This window comes from Pinus tabuliformis, chromosome J (genome assembly GCF_031772625.1).
Source record: "Pinus tabuliformis cultivar Carrire ecotype Pingquan chromosome J, CPIR1, whole genome shotgun sequence".
Classification (NCBI taxonomy): Eukaryota; Viridiplantae; Streptophyta; class Pinopsida; order Pinales; family Pinaceae; genus Pinus; species Pinus tabuliformis.
Window position 1 is genome coordinate 10,465,359 of NC_142295.1, and position 13,755 is coordinate 10,479,113.

The window sequence follows — 13,755 nt, forward strand, 5'->3', positions numbered from 1 at the left end:
CTCTCATATACATATCTAGGAGTTCATACACTAGCATCTTATATCAATATCCATATCTATTAGGTAAACTCAAAACATAAACATCAATACATTAAAGTTAGATAATAATTTTGACCAGGCTAGGGTTTCAATCAGACAGATGAATATACACCTAGGGTTTCATTCCTAGGATCTTGTTATAAATGTTACAGGGGTTTTGTTCATAAACCCTAATTCATTAAAACTTAAAGATCTAGGGTTTCATCTGGACATTAATAGAAAACCCTAAAAGACTAAGGTTTTTTCCATATCACTATCAAAGCCCTAAAACTTCAAGAGAAAGAGGTTTTAAACATTATAAGTAAACTAGGGTTTCATAATCAATATTTACATACCCTTAAGCAACAAAAGGCTAGGGTTTTATAGTGAACCCCAACGGTTAGGGTTTCACAATAATAGTATAACAAGGGTAGATTCAATCTAATGATTAATCACCCTCAACAAGAATCTTTAAGATTCAAAACCCTAGACATAACGATGTCAGTAATGTAAAGGAAATTGGAAGAGAATGAACATACCTTTTTCGTAGAGAGAACCTTGTAACAAACTTGTAGTTTAAGACATACCTTGAATTGTTCTTTAACAAACCTTGTGGAACATTCCTTCTTGAAGGGCTTCCTTTGCAACAAAACTTCTTTCATGCTTCAAGTCTCCTACATAACCATTATGTATTTTGAGAGCTTTCCTAATCATGGAAAATATAAAGAAAAGGTTATTAGTATATAATAAAAACAAATCTTGATATGAGAGGGAAGCCAACCATAAAAGAGGAAATGAGAAACAAGATACTTGTCTTTTGGTAAAATGGTGAAGGCTCCCTCCTAATCCAATCTTTGAGGGATGCTTATAACTTATCAAAATAATTCAAAATTGTTCTAACCAGACATGTTAGACCTGCAAACTCTAAAAATCAAAACATCAAGGAAAACAATTCAAAGCATAAAATAAAAGACTAAGAGGGATATGTGAGGCCTTAGTAGTATAAGTCCTTGACTTCTGATTCTTTAGTCTTTTTCTTCATAGGTGGAGCTTCATCGATAACATTTGCTTGATCCCTATCTCTCTTATTATTCTTTGGATTCTCCGGACATTGATTTTTGTAGTGACCCATCTTGTCACAATTGTAATATTCAATCTTGGATAGGTCAACTTTCTTCTTTGGTCCCTTGAACTTCTTTAAGATTCCCTTCTTCTTGTGATGAGCGAAATATCCATTCGAGGTGTTTTCTTCTTCATGCTCCTTCTTGTTGTTTACTAACGATATTCTGGCTTCTTCTTGACTACATGCAGTCCACATTTGTTCAAATGTTGGTGTATCCTTCCAACTGTTGATTCCTAATGCAAAAGCACTCCAAGATTTTGGTAGTCCTAGAAGAGAAGTAATTACAAGTTCTTTTTCTGGTATGACTTCATCTATTGCTTGGATTTCATCCTTTATTCTAGAGATTCTTACAAAATATGATGAAACGGTATCATCATTTGTCATCTTAACAGTTCTTAGTTCATTCTTGAGCCTTGCTATTTGACCAATGTTCTTGATTTTGAATAACTTGGAGAGAGCCTCATACATTTCTTGAGCAGAATCTATGTTGGAAATGTATGGAATTAAGTTGTCCTTTACTCCATCCACTATTAGGTTCATGGCGAAGATTTTGGTTTCTCTTAACTTTGCTTTCTTTGCTTCATCTGTAGTCTTCTTGACTTTTCCTTGAACAAGATCTAAAACTTTGTTCTTTTCGAGGATGAGATCTATCATCTTCTTCCAAACCCTGTAGTTGGAGGCACCTTCTAGTTTGTTTTCTCCCTTCATTGAGTTTGACATAGTCCTTGTAGATAGTAAGCTTGTCTCTTTATATGATCTGTTTTCCTTAATGAACTTCCTTTGGTCTCTTTTTCCTTAATAGATCTTCAACCTGCCTTTTTCCTTCTTCTTTACCTTAGCTCTGATACCATATTAGAAAATCAGAAAGGTAGAAAGATTTTCTCTTGTTGATAATTACTTCTGATTTCTTTGAGTTCTTATTATCTTTCTTATGTTCTTCTTTTATCTTAGTTTCATCAAACAATTACCAAAAGAAAAACACAAAGATCAAGGGCACCAGATGTAGGCACTCAGCCAGGGCTAAGACCCCTTTATAGGAGAAAAACCAAGTCAAAGAACTCTTCCTTCAGTAATTCAAAATGAGATAGACATACAGACCTTCCTCCTCCACCAAGACAGCGTTCCAATAAGATACAGCAACCTTCAATAGTCTCTTCTTGTCCAATAGCTACAACTCAGCATCAACCCAGATATTTTGGCTGCAACTTCACCAAAATTTCAGCCCAGCTTCAGATTTTCAGCCTCCCAGTTACTGCAAAATTTTGGCCCTCCAGCAACACTCCAGAACTTCGCACATGCAGGATATGAGAGAGAAATTTTGTTTTCTTTTTCAATATGATGACCTCCTTCGCTAGACTCTTCCTTCTTGTCCCTTGAATTTCGCAACTTTCCTTGCCCAAAAGTTGCAGTTTGAACTTGATGAGACGATGCTCCAAATGAAGACGAGTTGCTACCTTTATATAGGTGATTTTGCCCCTCAGTTAGGTCGACTTGTCCTTCTTTGAGGCCGACTTGGTGGAGGAGGCCTAATTCGTGTTTCCTAAATCGATCGACTTGGTGGAGTCAAGACTCAACCAACTGAGTTTGATCATGTAGAGTTGTAGTAGGCCAGTGGCCCCATAGTTTGTAGGCATTGTTTTTTAACTCTAGAGACCATTTAGAGCCTCATTGATTATATATTTTGTTGTTGATATTTATTGCACTTGGTGCCATTTTGATATATTCACCTTTACATGGTATATATATGAGCAAACTTTGCATATTTTGTGTCTATTGGTTTGGAATCATGGTTTTAAATCTTAAAATTAGTTTTTTTCATTAAAAATTAAATATTTCATGTGTTTTTTTAAAACCAGTTCATTGAGATCTAACAAGCCCCGGTTTGACCAATTCCGATTTGAAACCCAGTTTATTAGGCGGACAGGTTTGGTCACCGTTTCTGGTTTTTAAAACTATGGGCCTAATTAACCTAGTTTAAATTAAAATAATTTTCTTTCTTAATAAATAAATCACAAGGGGTGCTTTACATTATGACATGGGCAAGGACACTTAACATAAACCCTAGAAGCCCGCAACGGAGGCTTTGACTTATAAACAATTGACCCAAGCATGAAACCCAGGCTTTAATAAGTTAATTTCTTAATAATAAAATTATTTTTCTTTCCTTTGATAAATACATTACATCATGACTCAAGTACAATTATGAAGCCCGAGACTAGTTACATTCTTCAACATATTTGTCATAGTCTATAGATGACAGATTAGAGTCTTAGACTTTAGTGTTGTGATTTTAAACTTTTCAATCTCCCTATTTCAATGTGCAAATGGTGATGGCCTATTTTGTAAACATTAGTATTTGGCCATGTTGATAGTTGCTTGAGAATCTATTTGAATGTTTTAATGGTCTACTTTCTATCATATGCTTAAAAATTTGATACTTTCTACTTTTGATTGTATGTGGTATGCATAAAATTTTGATGTTTGTTGGTAATTACTATAATCTAGATGGTTGATGGTCAAATAATTAATCATTAATGTACTAATGATGCCATTTCTATCTTGATTTATGTATAAATATGCATGTTTTCAATCCTCTACAACTAATTTGGCATTTTGAATGTTTTTTTCTAATATAAATGCAAAATAATATATATATATAGACACTTCTAAGATGCTTCACTTCTAAATATTTTTGGAAAATGGCACTTTTGACGCTTCGCTTCCAAAAAAGGCACTCGCTTTGTTCCTGCATGCAACGTTGTTTAAGAATGCCAGTTAGTATGCCAATGAGTATAGTGATGCGGACTATTAGTATCAATTCCAAAAATTATACTTTAGTACATTTTTGGTTTACACCTCTACATGGTTATAAGAGCCAAACACAATAATATCCAACAAAGCCAACTGAGGGAAAATGATAATCAAATACGTAACGGAATCCACATCAATATTATGAAGCTAATTAAGAGAAAATAAACACGCTAAAATTGTACATTTTCACAATAGAAAAAACAAATTTGCATCCTCTGCAACTCTGAGTCAGTCAACAAATTTTCAAGATGGTCGCATCTTAAATCCATATCTTCCAAGTGAAATCAATGATGACTCTTGGAAGCCAAACTCAGAAAAGCAATCTCTTAAGCTAGTTTAGTAATGGGAGGAAGCTCCAACCTCCCTCACTATGCGGAAGGGTAATGGCTATGGAAGGTAGGCCTCGCTGCTCCTCCGTTCAATCTTTTGTCTACTTAATTGGCCAAAACAGCTAAGGCATTAAAGTGAGGGATATATACTCAAAGCGTTTTTCACTAACAAATACGAGTTATGCGTAGGCCTAGAGGCTAACCCTCCCCTCGAAATCTCCTTGCACCTCAACCAACCTTGCTTCTTTGAGCCACCAACCACCACGCCTACAACACCCAACCAATCACCCACTCATTCAACCATGTTAAAACCATTGTTTTAAAAAACAGTGAGTCGACTCCGACTCGGCCGAGTCAGACTGAGCCAATGCCTGGCGAGGTCGGCTCGGTGGCCGAAACGGGACGGCTGGCCAAGTTGTTACCAAGCCAATCGTTGACTTGGTCGACTCGGTAACAACTCGGCCGACTCGGTAATGACTTGGCCGGCTCGGTAACAACTCGCTTGGCTCGCTCTTTGACAAAAATCCTGAAGTACATTTGTCAAAAGTTGTTCTGCCTCCTACATATCAATGGTTGGGTTGTTGTTTATTGCATATTTATAGCCCTAAAGTAATCTATCACTGTGAGAAAGTTTTGAAAATTACAAGGCCGAAGTATGGCTATCCTAGTGGCATGAATTAAAAAACTGAAACAATGCATTGAGCCATACAATGTTTTTAAAAAGGCAAACGTTTTGGAAATGGACTAATAAATACATATTTACCTTTGATTGCTCTGGAGCTTGACCATAATTAAATCAAGGCTTTTGAGACTTCATTAGGGGCAGAGAATTGGTATTATTGTTTTCGTAGTCTAGTGATTGTCCTTAGGCTGAGGCAGAAAAGAATCCCGACATTGGTGGCTAAGTATGAACTTTGTATTGGACAGTGCACTAGGTGCCATTTTGATATAATGGATATATTCATGAGCCTACTTTGATCATATGTTCTCTTCTCTCTATATTCCAAAGCTTTGTGTTTGGAAACATGAATGAAAATCTTTAAAATTATGTTTTTTATTAAAAAAAAAAAATATATATATATATATAGATATATATATATATATAGATATATATATATATATATATATATATATATAATGTATTTTTTACAACAACTGAGTCATTGAAATCAAACTGGCCAAGTCAGAGTCGGAGTCGGAGCCGACCCTCGGCCATTTCCGAACAGGGGTCGGAGTTTTAAAACATTGGTTAAAACCCCCCCGCCACATAATACTTTACCACCACCCCTTATTCAACAAACAGCAATAAACCTAGCAAACATGCACTAGATGGAAAATTGCAGGGTCTTGACCTTCTCCAAATGTCCTTAATGCCTCGATTCAATAAATAGGGCTCCCCCATTTAAAAGGCTCAATAGATAGCTTTTCCATGTTGTGCACTTCTTCATTTCTTTATTACCCTGTAAAGAGGATAACTTTAAGATCTTTCAAGGAGGGCCTCTATTTCTTGGAAATGATGGTATCTACACATATACGAGGAAGATAAATTGACGCCAAGGAGCAAATGTCCTCATCAATTTCAGTCTATCTTAGATTACTCCTCCCACCTTTACATTAGTTTTAAAAATACATAAGGAAAAAACATGATAGATCTATTGAAGGTACATACTAAAGGACAACATCCTCAAATGTGCCAAAATGTGCCAAGGTTCATCAGAAAGGAATGCCTGAAGCAAAAACCATCAAAATCCTAGGGTAAGAATGCATCCAAAAGCTTGACTTCAAGTGTGATTGATGTCACATCTATAGTAACTTCACCAAGGATTTGCAGAAAAAATCCTCCTCTCCCTCAAGAAGAGGCACCAAAAGAAGCAAACAAAAGACAACAAAGGAAGATTTGTATCAAGTAGAGAAATATGACTCCTCCTCAATAACAAGCATGTAAAGAATCAAACAAAGAAGACAAGCTATAAGAAAAAGATCCAGAACTCCAAGAAGATTGGGACAAGGCATCCAAGAAGAAATGCAAATCCCTAGAGAGCCTCAAAGAGCTAAAGAAGCCACTTTAGAAGCTCCCTACCAAGAAGAGGTCACCCTAGAAGAGGAAGAGGAAAATGGCCCCAAGCAAGAAAGTTATGACACAAAAGATAAAATTGTTGAGGAAGAAGGCCAACCATGCAAACATCCCATATATAGAAAAAAGAGAGCGAGGAACTAAACAAAACCCTCTTCCAAATGAAGAGGGAGATTTGGTCCTTTCAGAGACTCGAATGGGAAGAATCAATCATAGATGATTTACTCATTAGCCATGAATTATCCTACAAAGACATTCAAAGTCTCCTCAAGGGAAAAATCAACCCAAAAATCCTGCCGAAAGAACTAAAAAAAGCTCTTTCAACTAACAAAGGCAAGGAAAAGGATATAGCTAACAAAGTTTAGTTCACAAGTACTCTTCAAATCTAGTTAATGATAAATCTCTATATGGAGATATTAGAGGTCAAGGAGGTGGAAATATGGTTAATCTAAGAAAACTTGTTATGCATTTATAACTTCTATAATCCTAATCCACAAAACTAAGAAAAAGAACAGGTCTTGATGCTTTTCCATTACATTTGAAAAGCTAGTAGTCTTAGTTGTAGGTTTCAACCCAATTTTGAGGTCTTATCACAGACCCTAAGATTGTAATGTATGGATTTCAGAATTTATACATTTCATACACACTCCTTCGAATGTGGGTGTGGAGAGTGTTATTTGTGCGTTTTGCATACAAGACCTCCATGTGTGACAACAAGGTCCTTCCACTTGTCCTTGTGACAACTCAATTATGTTATTACTCTCCTTTAAGTCACCTTGTCATTGCCTAAGCACCAATGTTGCAAACATCGGCAAGGGTCCAGAAAACCAAAAAATCATAAAAATTGGGAAAATATTGGTAAAAGTCGGCAAACACAGGCAAAATTAAGATACCATAAAAATATCGGTAAAAATCGGCAAACACTAGCTAGGCAAAAAAATCGTGATTTCAAGATAAAACCGAGATATTATCCAGATGTTTGCAACACTACTAAGCACACATTTATGGTCCTCCAACATGATCTTGAGTGCTTTGATAATTATAAGGTTCCCTTGACTTTGTCTGGTTTCATCTAGGGCTTTGGTCACATGTTTGGCCTTACTAGACCCATTCAGTTATCAATTTGGAACATCTTCCAAGCGACTTGATTAGTCTCAACCTCTGTGCCTTTAATTTGGTCTCTAGTTAGCTTGAAATGCCTTATTTTGGGTCCCCAATATTTTTTGGACACACTTTTCAAGGGGTATACTTGGTCAATCAATTCATGAAGGAGTTTTCAAACATAGATACTACTGCTAGAAATGGGATCCTTGTTATGAGCTACACGATCATACTCTAGCTCAAAGTCCCCACACTTAGAAAAAGAGAACTCCAGGCCTGAGAAGAATCCTTCTTTTAAGCATCTCTTGGAACAAGTTTCTCCAAAACCCTCCCAAACATTCTTAATCTATGGAAAAGTTGGTGAAAATAGGTTATCCTAGCCAAACATTTCAATGGTCTTAAATTATAACATACAATGAACTCTTTCCTTTGAATAAATAAGCTTCCACAATTTTGGGTTTGTTGAAAGGACATTTAACTGAACAAGGAATATGCAAAACTCATAGACTTTTGGACAGATAAAACCTTAGGAGGAGAAGCCATATCCTCCTCATAGGTGCTTGTAAATCTGAGACATTGAATAGAGAGCAGAAACTTCAAAAAGATCTCAAACATAACGATTTGGTAAATGTGGGTTGGATAAATAAATCACTCACTCTTCCTAAGTAGAAAAAGCACTAACTGATAAACTCAGATTATGTTTGCAAAGTTATACACCCACACATAATTTAAATTGTTGATATGCCTTTATGATTTATCATACAAAAGAGATGTATGCACTAAAGTATGCTTGGAAACATCTGGAAGATGTGCATTTCCCAAAAGTTTCCAAGATTTATGTTTCCTTTCTGAAAATATTTCCTACAAAGGAACATGTCCCAGGTCAAAATTTCAGTAACGAAGCATGCATCTGAGAGATGAAAATGGAAAGAAAACAATACTCACCAAATCTCACAATAAGTAAAGCTTACAACTGGTCAACCATACGGTTTTATATTCAAGAATGAATGAGGAACATACTATCATAGCAAGAATTTGCCATAGCACTTCTCAAAATAATTACGAGATTGTGGAACAAAAATTACTTCAACAAAATATGGAAGCTTCAACAAATAATGCATATGATTACTCTACAATATTTACAGATTTAGCTAACAACATTACTAGAACCATTCATTGGAAGATTTAAAGCAGACTGATATCAAAACAGGTGTTAATTCTTATAAACCTGTTGATCTTACAACATATCCATAAAACACTGATCATTGGATTCAAAGAATAAGGCCCAAAGCTCTAAAATAAAACAAGCATTTTTTCAGTCTCATTACAATGGTCCTAAATTATAACATATTATGAAGTCTTTCCTTTGAATAAAGAAGCTTCCACAATTTTGGGTTTGTTGAAAAACTCAGACTTTTGGACAGATAAAATCATAGAAGGAGAAGCCATATCCTCCTCATAAGAACTTGTAAATCGGAGACATTGAATAGAGAGTTGAAACTTCAAAAAGATCTCAAACATAACGAATTGGGAAAAGTGGGTTGGATAAATAAATCACTCTTCCCAAGTAGAAAAGGGTTTAACTGATAAACTCAGATTATGTTTGCAAAGTTATACACCCACACATAATTTAAATCGCAGATGTGCCTTTATGAATTATCATACAAAAGAGATGTATGCACTAAAGTATGCTTGGAAACATCTGGAAGAAGTGCATTTCCCAAATGTTTCCAAGATGTATGTTTCCTTTCTGGAAATATTTCCTATAAAGGAACATGTCCCAGGTCAAAATTTCAGTAACGAAGCATGCATCTGAGAGATAAAAATGGAAAGAAAACAATACTCACCAAATCTCACAATAAGCAAAGCTTACAACTAGTCAAGCATAAGGTTTTACATTCAAGAAAGAATGAGGAACATACAATCATAGCAAGAATTCACCATAGCGCTTCTCAAAAAATTTACGAGATCATGGAACAAAAATTACTTCAACAAAATATGGAAGCTTCAACAAATAAGGCATATGATTACTCTACAATGTTTACAGATTTAGCTAACAACATTACTAGAACTATTCATTGGAGGACTTGAAGCAGACTGATATCAAAACAAGTGTTAATTCTTATAAACCTGTTGATCTAACAAAATATCCATAAAGCACTGATCATTGGATGCAAAGAATAAGGCCCAAAGGTATAAAATAAAGCAAGCATTCCTTCAGAGTCATTACTCGAGCAACAACACAACAGAAGACCCCATCAGAGGATATAACTGTATCAAAAACAACCATCAGAGATAAAATTGCAATGTGGGCATGAACAAACAACATAGAATACTAAGATATCATAAAGATAAATAGATGTTTTGCAGAAAAGAATGTGTTTAAATTGACCTAAGAAAATGTTTGTAGGTCAGATAGAAGAAAGGTATAAACAATTAGTAATTACCCTTACTCCTGTTGATATATGTGACTGTGCTCATGTAATGACCAAGAGCAAGAGAAATTGGGATACATGTAAAATTCAAGAATATTCTTGTGAGGGAATTGTTAGCATATCAAACAGAGCATTAGTAAAATACAGAGCACCTCTGAAGAATAGGTCAATTGCAATAAGTTAATAACCACTTAGTGCTACTAATAATTAAAAACCATTTTGATAAAAACATGTCCAAGTAAGGTAAAGTAGCAAATACCTTCACAGGTAAATTTTCATTGTATGGATTCCTCAAATGCCGAGTCTTTTGAAATGTCAACTCACAAAGCTGAAAAAACAGTCAAAGCCATTAAAGTCAGTATTGGCGACATTTATACACATATATAGTCGGGTAATATAAGATTAATAGTGGGGGGGAACAAAATAGCGACTTACAAACATTGAAACTGAAAGTTATTTTTACTGAAAACAAGTGACTGACAAGAGGAGAAATCCCTACACCAAATATGCGTCCACCCATATATGGAAAAAGCTACTTACTGAAACACTCTCTGCATATTGATCAGTTACTGACCTCCTCTTCTTTTTCCTTATACAGTATACTTGTAGGAACTCAAGTAGAAGACATTATCTTCTCTCAATTAAGATGCCACATGGGTATATACTATATACAGTTATTGTTATTGACCATACTTTTCTTCTGAGCAATGTCTATGCTTTTGTGTTCACACATTAAACAGCAACAAAAAGACAGTAGATAAACATATCTTTGTTCATAGATTGGAAATTTAGGCTACAAAATAGTGAAGTGCTTGAAACTTAGAATGAAAGCATTCTATCAAATTTGACCAAAAATAGGCCAATTACAATTAAGCATTTTAGCATGTAGTCACAGAAGGGTGAATAAGAGTGACTTCTTAATGGAGAACAAGATTTCTGTTAAGTTCTATTAAAGAATTTGAATGTACCAATCGTTAACATATATTAACATTCTGTAGGATAGCCAGTCACTGAGATGTCTGACTTAATATCACAATGAACATATGAATGAACCAGAAAAATGTCCCACATATCATGCAGTGGAGTTATCCAGAATACTGGAAGTCAATGTGAATATCATAAAAAGATTCATTTCCAAGAATTCCAATATACTTCCACCTTTTTCTCCCATGGGGCCTAAACCAAAAGCAAAGCATTTGAAATAAAAAGATTCATTTCCAAGAATTCCAACATACTTCCACCTTTTTCTCCCTTGGGGCTGTGTATCTAAACCAAAAGCAAAGCTTTTGAAATAACCAAATTGTGCACACACAAACTCTCACTACCTACAATCAGGTCCAGTATGCACCCCTTTTGTTGTGCAGTGGGCATTACCTTCAACCACTTAAGACTAAAGTTTCGACCATAATGTGCAGTCCCATGTGCATACTTCCACCCCCCTCCACCGACAAATCCACCAATTTTAGACATCATCTTTGCACAACCCTGCTTACCATTCAAACAGATCAACATCAAGTATAGTTAACAGATCTTTTAACTAGATACAATAGCTGCATTTTCTAGCTATTGTATCAAAAGCAAAAACATGTACAGTAATATAAGAGCTAAAATGATTTCCTTATCATTCTGTACTAGCAGTATAAAAACAATAGAATATCGGTCCTTCAAACTTTTACCCAGCATAATGTGTAAAAATTGACAAATGCAGTAAGCCAATTTATTAATATTAGCATCAATCTTTAATTACCTGAAAATGGCGGGTCCTGTTGATTGAGAATATAAGAATTACATTATCACATGAATCAAAAGCTTCATTCAGTTTTGCCTCATTATTTCGTTGAGTTGCCCACATTCCTTGTTGTACAGAGAGTTCCAAATTTTCTCTATTGCTGCTCTTCACAATAAAGTACCTAAAGTTCCTCACATGTTGACATAGAATTTAGTTAATCTTCAATTAATCTCGTACATCTATCATCAACAACATCGTACAGAACTCAATAATCCAAAGCCATTCAAGTATTTCAAAACAACGGACTGCACTGCACTACTACTACCATATTCTTGTATGCGTAACAATCTTTTAAAGATCAACTAAATTATAAAAAGACGTTCTGTAAAAGATATTTATTATTCAACAATCATACCACAACTCATTCATCCAAAGTGACACCTGAAGATGTATCTTCCACACTAAAGATATCCAGGTCAGATTAACTACGATGGATAATCAATACAGGAAACCATCCAGAGATATTTCAGCTTTTGGAACATTGTTGACAGAAGAAAAAGAAATATTAGAATTTTCAAATAAGACATAGCAGTTTAGAATTTAATGTCTTTTGAAATACAGAACTCTTAGTGCTCAAGGGATCTAGCATGAGATTTGTCTCCTTAATAACCACTATTCTGTTGCAGTTCACATGCTTTAGATTTGCTGGTCCTTGCTTACATTCAGATCTCAGTCGATGGTGTGTTCTTTCCAGCCAGCTAGGCAGGCGCCTCATAATGGCTGATACACTAGATGATGGCCAAAATGCTGCAGCAGCCTTAGAGAAGAATCGCACTCAAGGAAGCCTGTCCCAAAGGGTTTTCTAAAAGGTAAAGATCATGTTCCTCCTCCTGATCCTCCTGCACAAATTCCTGTGGAGGAACATAAGCCTGTTTGCTTTGACTGTAGTGGTCATGCCCTGATCAACTACTTCATGGGTCGTATCCTGTCTGACATCATGATTGGAGTTTGCAATTGGTAACCCTGGGAACCTTACAGTTGGCACATTATGAACATGAAGGGATAAACAACGGTTATTGTTTTGGTTTAAGGAGTCCTTCAGCTCTTTGGCCATCATGCAGCATGGACCATGAATGTTTCATAATACTTTGGTGGTTTTCTCTCACAGGATTGATAACTTTTCTGCAAGGTTTCAGCCTCTCTACAGATTCCATGCTTACAAGTCCAATACTAGACATTCTTAGACATGCTTTCCCAGCCCCTAGGAAAATTTATTTGCTGTGAACAGGGCCTTCCAAGCCCACCCCAAAATAGAATTTGTGTCCAGAACCCAGCATAACATTTCAGGTGACCTCAAAGAATCCATTGATATTCAGGTTGAAGATGGATTATATAATCATTCACCACCCTATGCATTAAGCGAGCCTAGATCCATCCTAATTCTGAATCTATCAAGCACTGAGAGGGATCAAATCTCTCGAGGTGCAAACCTCTTTTTTGAGTGCAAAACCTGATGAAAGGTTTGCACCTCGAGATATTTGATCCCTCTAGGCACTTGATAGATTCAGAGTTAAGATGGATCTAGGCTGGTTTAATTATTAATAATTATTAATTAAAATTATTAATTTCATTTTTTTATTTTATTTATTTTTATTTTTATTTTTATTTTTATGTAATTTGAAAGAATCAAAATGTTTTAATTAATAATTACTTATTTTATTTATTTTATTTTATTTTTATTTTATTTTTATTTTTATGTAATTTGACCAAGTCAAAATGTTTACATAACATAACAAAATCTATTCCATACTGGGCTGGATAGTGCCTCTTGGTGCAACTAACATTGTCAATCCTTGCTCTTGATGTCTTAGTATGGACTAGCATATGAGGAATCGTTTTCTCATGGTTAAAAGCCAGCCTACTTTACCGTGGATGTGTAGTCTAGTGGCAAGTGCATGGTAATCAAACTTGTATTAACATCGAGGCTAGGGTCCAAAACCCCCCAAGTGGGTGTTTATGTGGCCAAGTGCAAGTCCAAGGTAATTTTGACAGCAAAAAAACTCCCCTCATAGTGCGGCCACTTAGCCAAAGGACAGTTATAAGTTAACTATAAGCAGCATTTCCACAAGAAGAAG

General features: G+C 35.4%; 1 protein-coding gene across 1 annotated transcript in view; it reads right to left on the minus strand.

The window, feature by feature from the left end:
* The window catches only part of LOC149225174 (30-kDa cleavage and polyadenylation specificity factor 30-like), a 131,350-nt gene that overhangs the window by 21,638 nt on the left and 95,957 nt on the right, over positions 1-13,755 (minus strand). Inside the window, exons 3-5 of the mRNA XM_089376972.1 lie at positions 11,639-11,801; positions 11,266-11,376; positions 10,151-10,219 (exon numbers count right to left, since the gene is read on the minus strand). Of these exons, the coding sequence (XP_089233098.1) occupies positions 10,151-10,219; positions 11,266-11,376; positions 11,639-11,801 (343 nt within the window). The remainder of the gene's footprint in view (positions 1-10,150; positions 10,220-11,265; positions 11,377-11,638; positions 11,802-13,755) is intronic.